Raw genomic sequence first — 18,781 nt, 5'->3', positions numbered from 1 at the left:
ATAATGGAGCGGATGTCATATTGTAACTGCAGGATATCTATCTGGTAACAGTTTGTTAGCTTTGGTATATGAGATCATTTGTTTGGCAGCTGATACTAGTAATTCCTTTGGTCATAGCGCTGAAATGCTTGGTGAGATCGTACTCGCTAAGCATTATTTCACAGCATTTATTACCAGCCTGGCAATGTTTCATTTTCTGAAAAAGGAAAGAAAGCAGTAGTGAGCTTTGAGTCTGCTTGCATGTCAGTTTGTTATATCTTTGTTAAAATGAAACACTCCTCAGTAAAATCTTGTAGCATAATTGGGTTTCTCTTGAGCTTCTTGCAGGTTTGTAGACATCCATACAGCAATAACGCTACTGAGCACCCATGTACATCTTCATACATGGAAATATAATTAAACATCTGGCTGTAAACCCTTCAAAAAGCATTTGAAAGAAAATCACTATTTTATGTGCTGTAGGAAGGGCGATGCAGCCCAGGGCCAGATCTGACCATGGGGGCAGGGAAGGTTAAGCACAAGTCTAAGCCACATACCTCTTCACTGACAGCTGAAGGTGAGCCTTAAGGTGCAGTATGATAGCTCTGCTCTGGCATTAGCCTTTCCTTAGTAATGAGAGATAAAGAGTAAATTCCTCAGAAGGAGATTTATTACAGTCTCACTCAAGTAAACAGCTGAGAGAGGAAGTGATTGAAAGTATGGTCTTTTGACGTGGAAACCTGCACTTCCAGCCTGGGGCTGCTTTGGAGGAAAAAAAAACCAAGCCCCAGGTCCTCTGACTTTTGAGCTTTGCAGGAATGGAGGCCACTCTCCTTCTTAAGTTGCTTGGGTTTCCCCTCCCTACACACTTCTGTCCCTGAACAGCCTCTTAGTCTCTGAACAAAGCAAGAGGAAACCAACTCTCATTCTCTCTTAAAGCTGCAAGAAGACACCCCGTTCTTTTTTTTTTTTTTTTTTTTCCCCACAGATGGCTAAAAAACTGCACAAGCTACTGACGTTCTGAGAGGGATGGATGTACCTTGGTTATTTAATTTCATGAAAAGATGCATTCTTGCCTGACTGATCAAATTGGTTTTGCCAGTGGGTTATCTTATTTCTGATTTACAAGTGACTTATCTATGTGGCATAACCAGCTAGTAGTGTATTTCCTACACACCTGACTCTTAAATTGATGTGCAGTTGGACAGTAGGTGCTTGATTCCTTATCCTTAGGGTACTTTTGCTGTTTACATGTCCAAAACTGGGTAGGTGAGTACTCTGTTGTATACTATGCTCAGTAAAAAGTGATTTGGGGAATAGTAGCAACAGAAAGCCTTGGAGCTACCTTCCCTTGTTGGTAGCACAACTTAGAGCAGAATACACTAGAATCTAAAGCAATGATGCTAATGCTGTAGGGGAATACTTGTCTGTTGATGTAAATGGATTGGTGTGAGTGAGAAAATAGAGCTGCTTGGGGCTGAAGACTCTGGATATTCATTCATAAAAGCTGAATTAGTAGAGAAACTATTTAAAAGCTGATGCAGAGCTTTATTGCCAGTAGAGACAGGCTTCATGTAAACTTAAATAAACTTCATAGCTTTTCTTATGTAAACTTAGTTGAAGTAGCAGAATAGCTTTATTAAAACTTGAGAGGAAAGGAAGATAGAAGAGGTTTGACAAAAATGTTGTAATCATTAGTCATCATGTCATCCCACTTTGACATTGTGGGCTGTAGGTGTTCCAGTACGTGGTAGTGTCCTTTAGCTGTGGCTTTGGTCTGAACAGTGAGTAACAGCAGAACGAAAGCCCAGAGAGAGTAGATGTGACAAAATAGCTGGGGTCAGAGGGGCCAGAAAATGGAGCAGTTGTTTTCATAAAAGCAATTTATTTCTTGTTCTGGTGTTTCAGTCATACTGAAGCTGCTGAGGACTTCTTTTGCAAAGAGAATTCTTTGGATTAATACTGTGTGCGCTACAAACCTTGGTGACATACCTGCTCCTTTAGGTATTTCTTCTTACACTAACAATTGTATGCTTTCATCTGTAATCTGCATTGCACCTTAGCGATGTTCAGGGATGGCTTCTGAAGAGAAGACTCTGTTTTAGGGCCATGTGTTGTGTTTGTAGATTTGTCAACAGTTATTTCTACAAAGTACACGCTTGATTAAGAGCACTCTGTTGTCTTGCGTGCCACTTTGTCTAAGTGTTGTCAGAAGAATGTTATGCTATCCTAATTATCAGTGTTTGCTATGTGAAGGTTTCCATGGGTACACTTGTTAGGCAAAAGATGAGGAATGCAATTCTGTAGAATGGTGGTTAACAGGCTCGCTAGAGAGAATAAGTGAGAAAAGAAAGACTTTGAGTTGGGTACTTCTTGCGTGAAGACAGCAAATGTCTGTCTGCACCTTTGCGTGCACGTACTGCGATAGTGTCAGCTTATGGCTGGCCTGACTAACAGGCACAGACCGGGTTGTTCACCTTTGCCTGTTGTGAATCATCTACTCTGTGTGTGCTATGCCTCCACTTCTTAATCTTCAGGCTCATGTTCTTCTCCATTCTGCTTTCTCTTCACCCTAACAGTGCTTGCTGCCTTTCTTGCCTCACTCCATTTGACCTATTTGTATATTTTTGTTGCTCAAATACCGTAGCAATGTCATATTTTTATGTGCAAGATTGAAGTCACAAGACAAGCTCCCGTGCCGACTGCAAGGCCAGGCATTCTTCTGAGGCACCAAGAGGACTAGCTTAGGAGCTTCAATAATAGAGCCTGTGCCTTCCCCACTACAATTAGGTCAAGTACGGGTGCTTTTACGTGACCGACAGCCAAAATATCTGTTTTGTCAGTCAGCACGCTTCCTGGATATTGGTGAGACTCTTAAAACTGTATTGATAAATGGGTGTGAGGGCTTTACGTCCCACTTGCTGCTGTTGAAACTGACTCATGATTTTCTTTCCGGAGACTGTGCTGAAGTGAAACTTGAGCTGTGTGTGATGTAATTACTGAATCAGTATGGAGCTTTCTCTGCAGCGTGTTCTCACCTCAATGCAATACACTTCAACTTTTCTCCTCCAAGGTACTCAGTGGAGTTTCATGTGTGCTAACAAAATCAGCTGTATTAAATAAACAATCTGACAATATTTATTTACTTTTCTAATAGAGGTGCTAACAGGCTGAGTTTTGTATTAGCACTTTCAAATTAGAAATCTGAACACTAGTACTTTATATTTTATAATGAAGTCAGGAAGTTTCTTACAATAATAACTCTTAGCTTTTATTGTCATTAAGTTTACTGACTTTTATGAAAGAAAACAGTGCCTTGAATGAACTTGGTGCTCTGGATTTCTGTGCAGAGTCTTTGCACTGAATTCTGAGTCTGGATATTATCTGACACCTGAAAATGCTCAGCTTTTGGGGCTAGGTATGTGAATGCACAGCTTCAGGGGTATGGAAAATCTGAGCAGAGTACATTAGATGATGTTTTTGAAGGAAATCCCGGAGAGAATGATCTACAAACTGTTGAATACATAGTTCTAAGCAGGTTATTCTTAAATTGTTATTCTTTCACTGAATGTGGATCATTTTACAGAATTTAATATAATGTTGTAATGTTAAAGCCCTCTGTGTTCTGGAAAAGACAGTTATGGAAATATCTTAAAATCTGCAACTCAAAGGAATTAGCTTGTGTTCAGACAAATTTTTTGTCTGCTGTTTTTCTGTGTGGGCACGTGAGCTTGTCCAGCTATTGCTGATGAGTTGAGTGCTTGTATCTGTCATTTTTCCTTGCCTTTCCTTCATGTTCCCACAAAATGACCTTCTAAAATCTTCACATTTAACATTCTGCTCTTCAACTTGCACTCTAAAATGGGTTGTGCTTTTTAAGACAAATCCTGCTATAGGAAATGTCATGGGCCTTTTGTTTCTGAAGTCATGACTGGGTTAAACAAGCTGGGCAGAGACCTGTTAAGCTGCCAGAAAGGAAGGTTGGTGACCTCTGGTGCAGGCACAAGGAAGAAGCGAGTTAGGTGCAGAAGTACCTAACTTTGCCCAGCCGTACAGCAGCGGGATTAGTCTGTGTGTGTTGAGGCTCTGGTCTTGGCAAATGGCTGCAGTGGTACAAGATGGTATTGCCTTCTCCCATGCTGTGCTGAAATTGATTATTTGCTGGACATTTGTCACTTCCACGGTAGCATTGATAGAATAGAGAGTGTTGGAGCCCTCCTCAGTCATGTCAGAGTAAAGGTTGGTGATATAACTATCTCTTGCAGTAGTTTGTGTTAAGCTGTCAGACTTCATGCAGAAATGGTTATGGAGGGCTCATATGTTCTAGTCCTCATCTGTGTTGAGAAGGCTGGAATAAAGAGCTGGGAATTGATAACCGGTTCACTTGGCAGACAACTGTAGTGACATGCAGCTGAGCTCTTACTTGATCTTGGCTTTTAGCCTGGAGGAATGTTGCTGTCACATGGTACCCAGTTGAAACAGCTTCAGGAGTGCCAACCTAGGCCTTACCAACTGTTAAAAGAGTTTCTAAATCACATCAGGTTAGAGAGTTGGAAAAATTAACCCTCTCTGATTGTAAAGATATTTATGACATCTGGCTGTGGATATACAGCATGCTTACTAAGCACTGAAATGATTTTGTGTATGAGTCCAAGCTCTGGAGTGGGTGAATAACACCTGTTGACTTCAGTACTTGGGATACTTGAGGATATAAGTCAGTCATCCACTGTGGACTAGATCAGAGTACAGTTCAGTTCAGAAACAATTCAGGTACTAAACTTCTTGTGTTCAGAAGTTCCTGTGTGCAGTCTTACAGACAGCAATATGTTTGGGAATGCCTTTGAATGGAACTAGATAAATAATGCATATTTGAAAACTAGCTTTTTCTGTTTGTCACTTCATGGTGGCACTTGGTAACTGTAAAAAGCCTATGTATAACTGGAGTGGATAATGGGTCCAGGAGTAGGTAGGCAACAGAGAGGAAAATAAGAACAGAATATTGTATTCTGTAGTGAACATGGGTTTTTCAAAACAGTCAACTCAGTGAACCTGTGTACACATTGATACTACATCTTCCTGATTTCTTTGTTTTAAGCAAAAAACACCTGTGTGGAATGTCAAAGATAACTTGAACCTGTGAATTAAACTTTGTTCACTGCTTAAAGAAATAATTGTATATTTGTATTGAAGTGTGGTGTTGGCATGTGAACTAGAAATCTGATTGAAGCAGTGGCTTTTTGTTTGCATTACTGAAGCACTAAAAATTGGCTGGAGTATAGACTTCAGTAGAGTTGTATCCTTGGGCCCTATTTTGACTAGAAAAGAAAGTGAGAGTTTTGTTTTTTAATGAAGTTGTCCTGAATCTGCAATTGTTAAGAAGGCTTCTAGTGAGTCTGCTCTGGTAGACTTCATCTTGGGAGAAAGTCAGGTCTATTATAAAGGACTTTCTTACACAGTGTTTTACTGGCAAACACTGAAGGAGCTTGACCAATTCTTACCTTCTCATGTGGAGAAAGGTTTCTAATTTGTCTAAATAGATAATTGCGACATAAGCTTGCTAACTGAAATTTTAGTTTGTTTCTATCACTGAATCTTCAATGTGTGAAGCATTTTCTTATTGCTTGACAAGGTTGCAACTGGCTTTCTTCCTGTCATTTTTATTTTTTTGTCCAGGTATTTCATGATTGACAGACCTCTACTTGGCAGCCAAATCTTAGCATGTTGCTGGGTGTGGTCAGCTGTAGTTGTATATAAACCTGGCTGTATAAATTTTAAGTCTGATATAATACCAGTATTTTTGAGAAAATATTTAGGATCATATGTGAGTAGTTAGAGCAGTTGCCCTGCTTTAAGGAGGAGGCATTTCATAACTTAATGACTATTTATACATTCAAAGTCCTATGCAATTGGTGGTAAACAGAACGTAGCTCTCTTGCATAGTGTCTTGCAGCAAGGTTAGGTTTGCCCATGCCAGTCAGCTGCAGGACTGTGGTTTATTTGGTTGGTTTTGTGTGTAGTCTTTTTCATTGAGGAGGTATTATGGTATGAGTGATATAATTACCCTGATCTTCCGTACGGGGTCCTAAGATATGGCTCCTCCTTCCCTTTCTAGTGAAACTTGAAAATAAATGTAAGCCTTCAAGGTTCAGTGCTAGTTACTGGAAAGCTACCTTCCATGCTGTCTACAAGAGAGGGTTAAGGAAAGTGTTTTGGATGGAACAGAAAAATTATCATAACAACAAGAGGAGCAAAACATATTTTTGGCTATAACTAGTGAAAAATGCCGGAGCTGGCGTTATATCCGTCCATGTTATCATTTCATGCAATCTAAGTCAGGATTTCCTGGCATTCATCTAGACAGAGGCGATGGACTTTGCTGTTCATGCTATAGCAACTTTTGGGTGATCAAGCATGGCTTCTTGTGTATGTGTTCTTTCCCATATCCTTACTAGTTGGATAAATTAGTGTATTTTCATGAATATTAAACATACTTAGTTTTTCTTCATTCCCTTCCTGATTAATGCAGACTAACTTTTCAGTTACAATCTCTATTTTAAACGAATCAAAAACCTTCTTGCTCTCATGGCAGTTTAACATAACCATTTATAGAGGACTCACCAATATTATGTTAGCTGATCAAAAAAGCTGGACTGCGTCAGCTCTCAGCACTGCTGGAGAGCCACATCTGATATCTTTTTGATTTAATATATTATTGATTTGGGAGGATGCATGTAGAAGCAGGTAACTTTTTTTTTTTTTTTTTAGTGAAATCATACTGCTGAGTATGCACTTTTGGGTTTGTTGAAACTGACCCCTTCTGAAGCAATTTCCTTTGGAAGAAGGGGTCCCTGAGTAGCACTTGCCTCTAGCCCTGCTTGAGAGCATTCTCTTGTGCAGTGGGAGCGCCTGTTCAGAACAAGGATGAGGAGGGGATTTGCAATGCTTTCCACACCCCTGGAGAGAGTACCTTAAACTTGTCTGGCTGTAAAGTTTGTGAGAAAATGCCGCATCCTCTGAAGTTTACAAAGCGCTCATGAACGTAGCCTTTTCATAGCAGGAATGGAGGAAATTTGTAAAAAAACTCTTTCTGTTAATCTGTGGGTGTCTTTAGTTACTTTGAGGAGTGAAGGTGTTTGTGTGTCTTTTAGCAAAAGGAGTATTGTTTCGCTAACTAGAAAAAATCGAAGGGAGGGATGTTGAACATCAAACGTTGTTTATATCAGTTGGCATTAATATGTATTTACTTATGTCTAATAAATAATGTTGTTTCTTAGTCATGGTTTTTTATTTTCATATTCTAAAACCGCTCCTTTGAACAGAGGCTTGAAAGCTGTATACAGACTTTTTCTTAATAAATAAAAAAAAAAAATTAAAAAAATAGTGCTTTACAGGAGAGGGAGAAGGAACAGGAAAAAGCAGGTAACCAAACCCATGCCTCAGGATACCGCCCCTAAGGTGTGGTGGCGATGTCTGTGCTGGCCTGCTCATTTATGTAGGAGATATTAAGGTCTGAGATCTGTCAGTACTTTGATACAGCATTGAAATGCAACAGGAGCTGGTAGAGTGTTATAAACACCAGATTCTGACTTGCATTATTGCTCAAAACTCTCCTTCAGATGTGCAACGTGTAGTGCTTCCTTCTGTTCAAGAGAAGGTGGGGAGAGGCAGCGGCAGTAAAGCTGGTAGGATAAGAGATTTCTATTCATCTCATTTTCTGGCAGAGGCAGTGCTCAGACGTGCCTTGGCAGTGTCTGTATTTAATAGCTGTGTTCCTGGACGCTGGCCCAGTCACATGGTGCTGCTGGAACAAGTGACCTGGGAATGGTGCAGTAGCTGAGGCCGGGCGCTGCCGCAGGAGGTGGGGCGGCCTGTGCCCCGCGGGGACCCTGGGCCTGCACCGCTCGCTCCCGTCCTGCTGCTGCCCTTTGGCTCAGCCTGGATGGCTCTGGTGAAAGCTGGAAGTCGGGTACTGGAGGTGCCTTTAAAAAGATGAACAGGATAGAAAACACACACCCCTAAAGAGTGTTAAATTGACAAGTAAACCTCCAGTTCTTTGAAATTATAAAGATTATTACTATGAAACAACTTCTGCAAAATACCTTACTTAATTTAGATCAACTGAGCTCTCCTAGCTGTTAGGAGATACGGGAGTTAGCGGCGAAAGTGGGATGGAAGGGGGAAAGTTGGTTAGGACTAAGCAAGGCTTTCTGTACGGAGGAAAGGACTAGGTGATGGATCTAGAGTGCTAACCTTATTGCATACTTTAGCTTTCTTTGTTTAAAGTCCTAGTTTAACAAAAATAAACACACTTTTCTTAATGGTAAAACACAATTAAGTGTATACACTTTTTCATGCGAGTACAAGTCTTGAGCTTTTCTCTTTGCTAATGAGGAATTCCATTCCTGGGGCTAGCAACTGAGAGCACTGTCTCTGTGCTGTTTGTGGTACTACTTCAAACACTGTTCTTGTTGGGGTTTTTTTGCATTATCGCTGAGGCGCTGTATGAAACCTGGCTCCCGAACTCCTGACTTGTAGATAAGCCAATGAACAGTGAATCCAAGCTTACAAAAGTTGGCTGAGTTGTGAAGCACTGGTTTAATCGGCTGTTCTTGGTGTTTGTGGAAAGCTGATGTGTGCAATTTATGGTGACTTTGACTTGTGTAGATCTGTTTGTTAGCCTCCATCAGGTGTGTGTGGTTTTTGTGATCATTTTGTGTGTGTGTGTGATGATATTGCTTTCTGGCAGCAAAGATGATGAAAAATGGTTCCAACCTTGCAAAAATCCAGTATAACCTCTTCCCCTAAGGAGGGAGTTTGTGCAATTTTAACTTTTCAATGAACAAATATATCCAATGTTGTTTTGCTTTTCATACAGTAACATACAGAATTATCTTTTTTTTTAAAAAAAAGTAACCTTTCTGTACAGTGATCTGACAGAGAACTTTATTTTGCCCACCAGAACTCTTTGTACAGGAAAACCTAAACAGAGAGAGAGAAAAGTGCTGCAAATAACATGTTCCTTCACTTGTTGCATGACTAATCTGCAATGTATCCTGCCTAACTTGTGTGAAACTAGTAACTATGTATCATGCTTGAACAAGGTGGTTCATCTGAGGTTAATAGTGCTTTACCATATTAGGACTACTTTAAATCATCATGGAAAAAGAATGTGGTGTGGCATCAGCACAACTCTTCCATATCCAAGGTTTTAAAAACAGGAGGAGCAATGTGGGGTAAATACTTCAAATTAGGAGGGAGGAAGGGAACCTACATCTTCTACATAAGCTATTCAGCAGACTAGAAGAGGGAAATTCATCATTAAGCGGTCCAAAATAGATTCCACTTCACCTTTAAACATGTGTTTTGGCACTCGTCCTGAATGTCTGGGTTGTAGGCATTTTTTGTGTATCAGTTTTGCTAAGCATATGTTTTGTGAAAACAAATGCTCACTGAAACAGGAGGTATGGTTCAAACTTTGTTTTCCTACACTTCTCTAGCCTGCTTCTGAAAGCTGTTTGGAAAATAAAACCTTACAGGGGACTCTGCAAATATTCTGTTAGATTTGAAAACAGTGCTTAAGTTTTAGTGGACATCTGTAACTTATACAGAAAGTTATTCTTAATGAGATAACTCCATCATATATATTCCTTTTTTCCCCCACCCCAAATTTTCATGTTAAAGTATTACCTTCAGTTGAAATAATTTAAGCAGTTGTCTCGCAGTGGAGGTGAAGGACAGGAAATGACCTACAAACAGAGCAGATGACATGCTGTCACATAGCCTAGAAAAAGACTTATTAAACTCTGCTTCCCAGAGGATTATATCTGAAGAGCAGGACACTTTCTTCCATTTTCAGTATTATCTACTCCTTGGACTCGGTATTTTCCATGTGTGGGTTTGCACTTTTTTTTCCCCAGAAACTGTTCTGTGGATTTTTGGTGGTAATTCCTCAGATATTTTGAGATTTATAGTATTCTACAGATGACTTCTACAGATGAGGTAGTGTTGTGAAGCATGTCTATTTAGTGAGCTTACAGGAGTTCATAGTTCTAGTCTCTGATGTAAATCTAATATTGTGGTCATTTAACAGAATATTTCAGAATTTTTTTTTTTTTTATGGGGAAAATTAGGACAGAAGTGAATGCTCTCAGTTGCTGATCTTAGCCTAAGTGCAGGAACCTGGCTATCAGTTGCTTGTTTCATTCACACTTCAAAGGTGACTAGGAACACTGACGTTTGAAGTAGTCCTCCTCAATGAGGTGAGGGCTAGGAGTTGCCCTCTCCTAGATTGTTTGAATAACTTGAGAACAGGCCAAAGCTTTTCACTTGTTTCACTCACTTGGGAGGAGGAGTAATTGGGATCTAGTGCTTGTCACTACTCTGGGAATTGAAACTGAGCTTTTTTTATTGCTGTAGGCTTCCCTCTGCAACTGAGCAAGTTGTTCAACCTAACCCTGCTCTAGTTTTCTGCTTGACTTTTGTCCAGTGTTTAGAGGTTGGGGTTTACTGAGATTACAAAATCCTTTTAAGAAGGGTGCTGTGCTATTTAGCAGGTAGCACGTAGCACTGGGTTTTGAAATCTTACTGTGTTTTCTAACTCTACTGCTGTATTTCTGGGTGACCATTAGCAAAGTTTTTTCCTTTTTAATCTGGAAGGGAACTAGCACTGTGGCTATTATCTTCTAAAATGTCTAAAACTTTACTGATGGGGGGGGAAAGCTATGTAAGACATGAATTATGAGCAGACATATATGGATAACTTTTTTTTTTTAAAGCAGGGATGGGGAAGAGGACTTTGTTCTGCAGTTGAATTACCTGAGCCTGAATAAAATGTCAGGTTCCTTCATTCTGTTTAAAAACTTAACTTGGTCAGAAGTGTTTTATTGGATATTTTTGTCACCAGTACTGCCATTAAATTGTTTTAGTAGACACATAACTATAAATCCTCATCAACTAACTTGATGTCTGTGACAAACTTTTTTTGGTGGTTGTTTTCCCTTCTACTTTTTAAAAAAGCTTTTCAAAATAGTAGCTTCAGATTCTTGGCCAAGTGTAAATACTATTTGTATTTAAAGGTAAAAGCAGTACAGTGCAGAATATCTAGTGTGTCTCTTGCTGTTGGCCATTTTTTCTTTGAGTGATAACCATATGGCAATGATGAGAGATTCTTCTTTGCTCCTAAGCTATATGAGGTTGCTAGGGGTTGTCAGATGACACTTGCTCACATGAGAGCCATTAACAGGGTGTTGTAGCCAGTTGTTAGAACAACCTTGCAACTAAGGGCGAGTCACTGCAAAAGCAACTATGCTTTTTTTTTTAAGAGGCCATATGGTTCAGTCTTGTGACTACATAATTGCCAGCTACCTAATCACATACCAGGAAACAAACATAGTTAAAGTCAATATTAGCTGTTGTATCTGCTACAGCTTTGTACCAGGCTTGGTAGGAAAAACTCTTAGCAGCAAGAGCAAGTCTACAATGGCTTCTGAAACTTGAAAGTCGTGTCTACTCCTCTGTCTGGAATAATTGCAGCAGTACGTTAACTACAGCTGTCTTTCTGCATTAATGGCTTATAGAGTATATGAAGATCTCTTTGCCTTTTTTTCCTCTAACAGGAAATTCAGCAGACTACGTTCCTGTATAGGGAAGAAAGCTGATGGTAAATTACCATCGTTAATGGTTGATCTATAGTAAAGAAATCCGCTTGAGGCTGTATCTCTGTAGCGGGTATTTAGTTTTTTTGAGGTAGCTTTACAAGAGGATTTATAGCAAAAGAAAATGTGTGGGGGTACACCAAAAGCTACAAATGGCACAGGGGGACAAATAGAAAGAGCAAGAAACAGCAGCGATGTACCACTTGGAAATAATCTCTCTTGTACCAAATTGGATGAAAGGATTAGAAAATCTGTGAGAGACCAAAGTGTCAACTGTGTGAGCGAAGTGACTAGACTGCTGCAAAACAGGTATGCATGTAACTTTTTTGATATATATGATTTTTGACAGAGAATTGACATTTTTAGTTGATATTAGATTTATAATCATGTGCCTGAAAGGCTATTTTGTAAATAATTGGAAGAGTTCTATTAGAAACTTATTCTTGCTGGTGATGGTCACTGATAGTCCAGAAAGTCTTTCCTGTTGTTTGAAACTGAATCTACATTCTTGACTCTGATGTGTAAGATTTATGTATATGCAAACTGAGGCATGAAGGATAATTGCCTTTCTTTTCAGTTAAGGTTAAATAATCTTCCCTCTTTAGTTTTCTACTTAGTTTCCCCTCTTTTATTTTTTTGCCACCTTCTGTGTTAGTAGGTCAAGTAGTAACAGTGTGCAGAGCAGACAGGAGAGAATGCTGTGAAGTGGGGGAAGAATGGAGAGGGGAACTCTCTGCTTTACTTGTAAATAACCTCTCGATCAAGCATTACATCAAAGTAATCTGGAGTACAAATAGTGTTTCTTTGACTTTTGTGGTGCCTTTTTCAGATGTGTGCCAGCATGTCTCCAGTGTCTGAGTCTCTACTGCTGTGTAACTGTGAAAACAGGGTTCAGGGCAGCTTTTTCTGCAATTCTAACACCCGAGGGTGTTAGAATAAATATTCTGCATTCAGAATTGCTGATCTAAGAAGCAGAAAAATATAGATAGATATGTGGGTGTATAGATATGTTTCAGCCTTTTTATTTCCCTAGCCTATAGATGTTGCACTGAAGTAGTGAGTGGTTAGTGACTTTCAAAAATGTTTTAAGGTCAGCTGAAGTAGTTTTTGAATATAGATTAATAGGTCCACTCTTCAGTTATTGCATGCATGCTGATTGTTATAAAGGCGAACCAAAAGCTTTCTATGTAAAGATCAGGGTTTGCAGAGCTATATTAACTGAAATACTGATCAGAACAGAATGGGGCAAACTTTTTGTGACTTTTTTCCAGAAACAAATGAGTCTCTTTGCCCTAAATAAGATAGATCTCCTTGCCTCCATGTCTCGTATCTGTAACGAAAGAAATGTTGAACAAGCCAAAAGAAAGTAGTTTATATGCCAGTTTAAGAGAAAATAAAGCAAACTTAAGCTTAATATGGAATCTGGGGAGAAGACTTACCAGGGTATCTATAAGCTGTTCCAAACTTACGGCTTGCTTTCAAAAAAAAAAAAATTACCTGTAGTGTTTTATTATCTTTAGTAGACCTGGTTTTCCTGTTGTATGAAGGTAGATGGCTTGATTTTATTTATTTATTTTGACTTGAGGATGATGTTTATTAGTTCTAGTATCTTCCACATGCAGGAAAGATCTGCTCTGAAGGTGAGGCTAGATAAGCTGAGCTCTTCAAACAGACTGCTGATGCTGGAGGGAGTAATCACATTGCTGCCTCTTCCTTTGCTTTCTGGCATCGTGCTCTTGTCCTTTTTCCCCTTGTGCTGGCCTGGGCCTTTCCAATCCTTCTGGAACTGGCTTCCCTTAGGGAGTCAGTTCAGCTCACTAAGCAAGCAGAAAACTGACTCGGGAACAAGAAAACTCAATTAACATTCTAACTAGCCTCAATACTTATTTGGAATGCTCGGGGAAGGTTTTCTTGGTGCCCTTTCCTAAAGGTATAGAGCTCCATGGGTGAAGTGAGTGAGTATAACTCCTGCTGTCACCAAGAGGTGGAGGTTCCATCGTCGTCTACTTCTTCCTTCCTTTTTCCAGCCACGTTTCTGATCTGCTTTCATGTGCTGGGACAGACTTCTGCTGCTGCAGAGAATTCGGTTAGTTTACAGAAGGGTCCAGCAATTACCAGAGCAGTCATGAGTAATCAGAAGGGTCACGTAGTTACAAAAAGGGGAGAAAGGATATGTGCGCCTTTTATTTTTGTGGTCAAATAAGAAAACATTATGTTCGGTCAAAATAGCCACATTTAACCTGAAATATGAACATCTCCACAAGCTCATATTAATTTAGTTATTTCGGCTAATCTTTAAGAATATGCAGGACGTGGCATAATGCATTGTTTTTAAGCCAAAGTGAAACATTTCAGTTAGCTGTTAGTCTCTTCACTTCCATACCTTTCTAGGGTGTAATGTTATCAGAAGCCCGTTTTGTCATTTTGCAGTACATTGACACTCAGGTGGCTGAAAAAAGGCCCTACTATCGTTTTATTCATTTTATTTTTAATGTTTGTTTTATAAGTCACTTAGCAATATGTATTCCTCTGTCACAGCTCTTTTATCATTCTATTTATTAAGTAGTTCTTAAATAGGAATTGCACATGTAAGACCTTCTTTGTATAGGCAGAATGAGAAATTTTTTATATAAACAGGGCTGAGGCAAATGATGTTTTAGTGTTTAGCAAAACTTATTTTTGAAGGCCTTTTTTAAGCTGACTGAAAGAAGCAACAGTTGTTATCCAAAAGTAGGGATTGTAGCACATTCATTCTTGCTAAACATTCTTAAGAAATATGAAGCTTACCCTGGGGATTATGTAGTTTTGTTATCAGAAGTAATGCTTTCAACAGTAGGTACATATGCAAAACCACTGGTATTATATAACTCTCACATAGCTTCCTTCAGTATTTATGTATGGTTGGGTAAGCTGGTTTAGACACAGAGAAAAAGGAAACAATCAACAGTGTGCTAGTTTAGATTTTACCAAACAAGTATATGGAAAACAACTGAGTCTTGAGACATGAAGTAGGAGAGTGTTGGGAGTGCTGGTGAAGAGCTAAAAGGGCACTTCTGATATGAATAAACATTGATATTTGTTATAATTGGACATGGAGTAGACTGTTAGAATGTCATAATGTGGTGCAGCTGGAATATAAGGGAGTTTTTGTAAGCATGTTGTGGGTTAGCTTTCTAGTCTAAAAGTGGAAGAATTAATAATTTTGTTACAGAATTGTCAATGACAAATAGAAAATTCAATCTAATCATATGCAAATTCTGGTACAAGCTTTTTACACAACACTTTCAGAATGTTATTTTTTTCCCATCCTCTACCTGTCTCCAACAAATGCAACATGAGGATTTTTTTTGTTGTTGCCTTAAAGTTAACATTAGTTCATATTGTGGCCTTGGAGGGGGAGGGAAAAGAGTCTGTTATCTCCTTTGCTATTTATTTTTGGAGTATAGAAATATATATCCCTTGGTCAAACTTGGTGGTTGAAATTGATTAGTGAATTAGCAAATGATTGGGCAAGGTGAACCTGTATGCATACAGGTTGCCTGTGAGCATAGGAGCCTTTTTACCTTAGGAAAAAAACAGTATTTTAGTGTTTTTAGAAACAACTGACAGAAGAGTGAAAGGTTTTTTCTTCTTAGTCAAACCCTTAAGCTATTACTTTCTAGCATTTAAAGGAATGTTAAGCTATACAATGCAGAAGAGTGGTGTGTTTTTTTTTCATGAACTGAGATTTTGTGCGAGAGAATCTTTTTTGCAAAAACTATATGTGAAGAAGAAACAAAAAGCAGCGCATGCCTTTCAGCATTGCTAAATAAGCAAGAAGTTGATACAGAGATAAGTAAGTATACTCGTGCTGTCCCTGTTTTGGGAGCTGTGTGTTATATAAGCTGGCTTAAACAATAAAGGGTGGAAAGACTGTAAGCAGTCTGCTCATCAGCTTTTGTGATGGGGAAAAACATCCCAGTCATCTGACTAGTCTTGGGCCTGGTGCTAGATTCCATGTGGAAGTAACGAGACTATGAGTTTACATGCCTGTGTAACTTCCCTATAGATATACTTGATCTTATCAAATGAGGTTTTAGTAAGATGGATCTCTTCTGTAATGGGTAGGACTGTTGCAGGAACTGTATCTGTATTCTGGGTAATTCAAAGTCTGAAAGCAAAGGCTTCATTAAAACATAAGTTTGATATTTGGTTAGTACTGTAAGAGGTGTTATCTGAAGTTCCTTCCCTAGATTTGGTCTCTTAGTCACATAAAGCTCTGTATGATAGATTTTATGTAACTTCTTGGCTTGTTGCTGTCTGGTACTAGAATCTGTTTAAAATTCTGAAAGACTGCAGCAATCTTTAATTTGAGCATGCTGTGTGGAAAAGGCACGTCAGCAGGCTGTTAAATTGGCTTCTACTTCAACATTTGTAATAAAACCCAGTTCACATCTTAGAAGTTGGCACTGCACAAACAACATGAAGTTTGCTTTAGTGCAGAGCGTGAGAGTTCACCTGTTCATAAGGAAACCTACATTAATGCAACACAAGTATTGAGCATGCTTTTATCATCAGTGAGCAGATGCAGGGCTGGATTGGCTCAATCTGTGCCTGAAATAAATCTTTCTCAGTTTAGACTTGCAGTCTGAACTACAGATCCCGCTGTGCCAGTCCTGGAGATAAATAAGGCTTTACTCTTGCATACAGTTTAAATTAAGGCCATAGAGATGTACCTTTTCTTTGTTGTTAAAAGGAGGGAAGGCCTGTGGCCTTTTTGAGAAAGCAGCATAGCTACTTCAGATATTGTCTGTTGCAGAAAGCATGTAAGTAACAGGTAGCTATATAACTGAAGAGGTATCAGAGTATCTGGTACATACAGAAGAGCATCAGATTCATGCGGCATATTAGAATGAAGTCTATTGATAGCTCTGACTTCTCTGGCATTCTGTATAACTGGATTTTGTAATAGCATTGCACAGGCAGTGGGCTAAGAAACCAGTAACAGACTTCTAAAACAGATGGTGTAGTTGCAGCTCCCTGTATCTGTGAGGTGTGTAGGATCTTTGTTGGGCAACTGTCAACAATGCTATCAGGTCTGATCTCATGCAGGTTAACTTAATGCTGTGACTCCCTTTGAAAGGGAAGACTTGAAAAGAAATCTGCCTGGCACTCCTAGCATTTTGGAGGCAACGTGTTACAAACACATCAAGTAGTTTCCTCACTGTTGATGGCAGAACAGCCTTTAGCATCATTCCATGATCTGGCTTTGATGTGTACTGGACCCTTGTATATTATGTACATAGAGTATGCTTGCATCAGAGTACCTTACAGTGGAGATAAGTATCTGGCTTATTCTGTCCCAAGGTATTAAAAATAGAATAAAACCTTCCAGATTGATGAGGTCTTTCAGTTTTGAAAAAGGTGCCTATTTAGGCTTATTTTTCTTTTTAGCTACATAGGGGAGTTGGTCTCTGAAATGCAAGATGAAGCACAAAGAAGAGATTAAGCTGGCTTTACTTATAATGATTTTAGATTTGCAAGTCTGAGTGTGCTCTTAAAGCAGTTGCCTATGGTTACCTTACTGACTCTAGCAGGAGTTGATGGTGTTTACCTCACTATTGATTTATGTCTGTTAACAGAGCATGGAATCAAAGAAGCAGCTTCAGAAATTCTTGTCTTTCAGCTGTAAAGAGTTTTTGTGGTCTTCCCTCAATTCTCTACCTTCCTTACCTGGAGGGCATAGCTTGGGAAGACTCCTAAATGAAACATCCTTTTGGGTGCGAGATCAGTGTGGCCTTGACTGAAGTCTGTTATGCAATTTGTTAAACCAACAACTATTAATAACAGTTGTACTCTTACCCGCTACATGCAGTTCAGCCAGGACAGGGGTGAGGCAATATGACTCTGTGTGGCATTGCTTTATGCAGTATTAGTTTTTTTCCATTAATTCCAGCTTGTCAGCTACATAACGTGACAAACATTTTCTGTAGCTGAACTTGAGGCTGAGGAAACCTTCATGCTCTGACTTGCAGACTGACTCCCTTTGAAATTAAGAAGTAAAGTCTCTTTCCATTGCAGCCGTGATCAGTTGTGCTCCTCAGCCACCTGCGGTAGCGCAAGGAGGCAAGTCATGTGCCATGGTGTATCTCAGAGGAATGGGATGATTCTGGCTTGAGAGAGTTGTTTTGTTTCAAGTTGAATCTCAGTGGTATCTTGGTTTCATCTACTAAATGAGTTTCATTGTAGTCAGAGATCAAGTCTCAGTAATCTATGATTGCTCTGTAAACTCTGAAACATCTCAGAAAAGAAAGGCAAAAAAATAATGGAACAACATAAACCTTGTCTTTCAGTTACAGGAATTAAACTTTGGAAAAATCATAACTTATATTGACAGGAATAGGTCAAAAGGAATAGGGTTTGTGTTTGTTTAGAGGAGAGAATGATGAGGGAGGGTGTAAGCCTTGAGCTTGTGAAAGGCTGTAGTAAAGAGGATGGTAATCCATTGTTCATTATTGCCACTGAGAGAATTGCACAAAACAGTACACGTACCTTGCAATAAAGATTATGCAGACTGTGTATGGAGAAGGGAGGAAATTTAAGAGTAGTTCAGTCCTGGAGCAGATTGCTGAGGCAAAGTTTTGTGTTCCCTTTCTGGAAAATTTTGAAGAAGCATTGGATGAAAATTGATCTGGCTGTGCCTGCCTGTGTATTGGTGACCCTGGCTTTAGATGCTCTTTTGAGTTCCTTTTTGGTCAGAGTTCTGTGATCACAGCCTGATTCTTGTAAATGCTGAGTAAAAGATGTATTTGCTGAATACCTGTTTCTTCACTTAAGCCTGCAAAGTAAGCACACTGTTTTAACATCTTGTCTTTATAATCTGCAGCTGGTCCTCTTCAGAGTTTGACTTGAATGAAATCCGCCTGATAGTTTACCAAGACTGTGAGAGGAGAGGCAGACAGGTCTTATTTGATTCCAAAGCAGTCCGCAAAATTGAAGCTGTGGTTCAGGTATGAAATGCTAATTTTGCTTTTGTCCTACTGCTCTTTTGCGTCCCTTCCCAAAAGCAGGAATTTTAATATGACAGTGTCAACTTCTTAATCTTATGATCTTTCACTTGATCTTGATTCTGTGATAGCTGCAACAAGAGTGTGTTAGATTTCAAAAAG

At 39.3% G+C, this 18,781-nt stretch overlaps 1 protein-coding gene across 2 annotated transcripts in view; it reads left to right on the top strand.

Moving 5' to 3' along the window:
• FNIP2 (folliculin interacting protein 2) overlaps nucleotides 1–18,781 on the top strand; it is a 52,097-nt gene that overhangs the window by 5,050 nt on the left and 28,266 nt on the right. For both annotated transcript variants that reach the window (XM_068402893.1, XM_068402894.1), the window contains exon 2: nucleotides 18,499–18,622. In XM_068402893.1, the coding sequence (XP_068258994.1) occupies nucleotides 18,499–18,622 (124 nt within the window). The remainder of the gene's footprint in view (nucleotides 1–18,498; nucleotides 18,623–18,781) is intronic.

This window comes from Nyctibius grandis, chromosome 6 (genome assembly GCF_013368605.1).
Source record: "Nyctibius grandis isolate bNycGra1 chromosome 6, bNycGra1.pri, whole genome shotgun sequence".
NCBI lineage: Eukaryota > Metazoa > Chordata > Aves > Nyctibiiformes > Nyctibiidae > Nyctibius > Nyctibius grandis.
The sequence above is the reverse complement of the archived record's forward strand: the minus strand, read 5'-3'. Positions and strand labels throughout refer to the sequence as shown.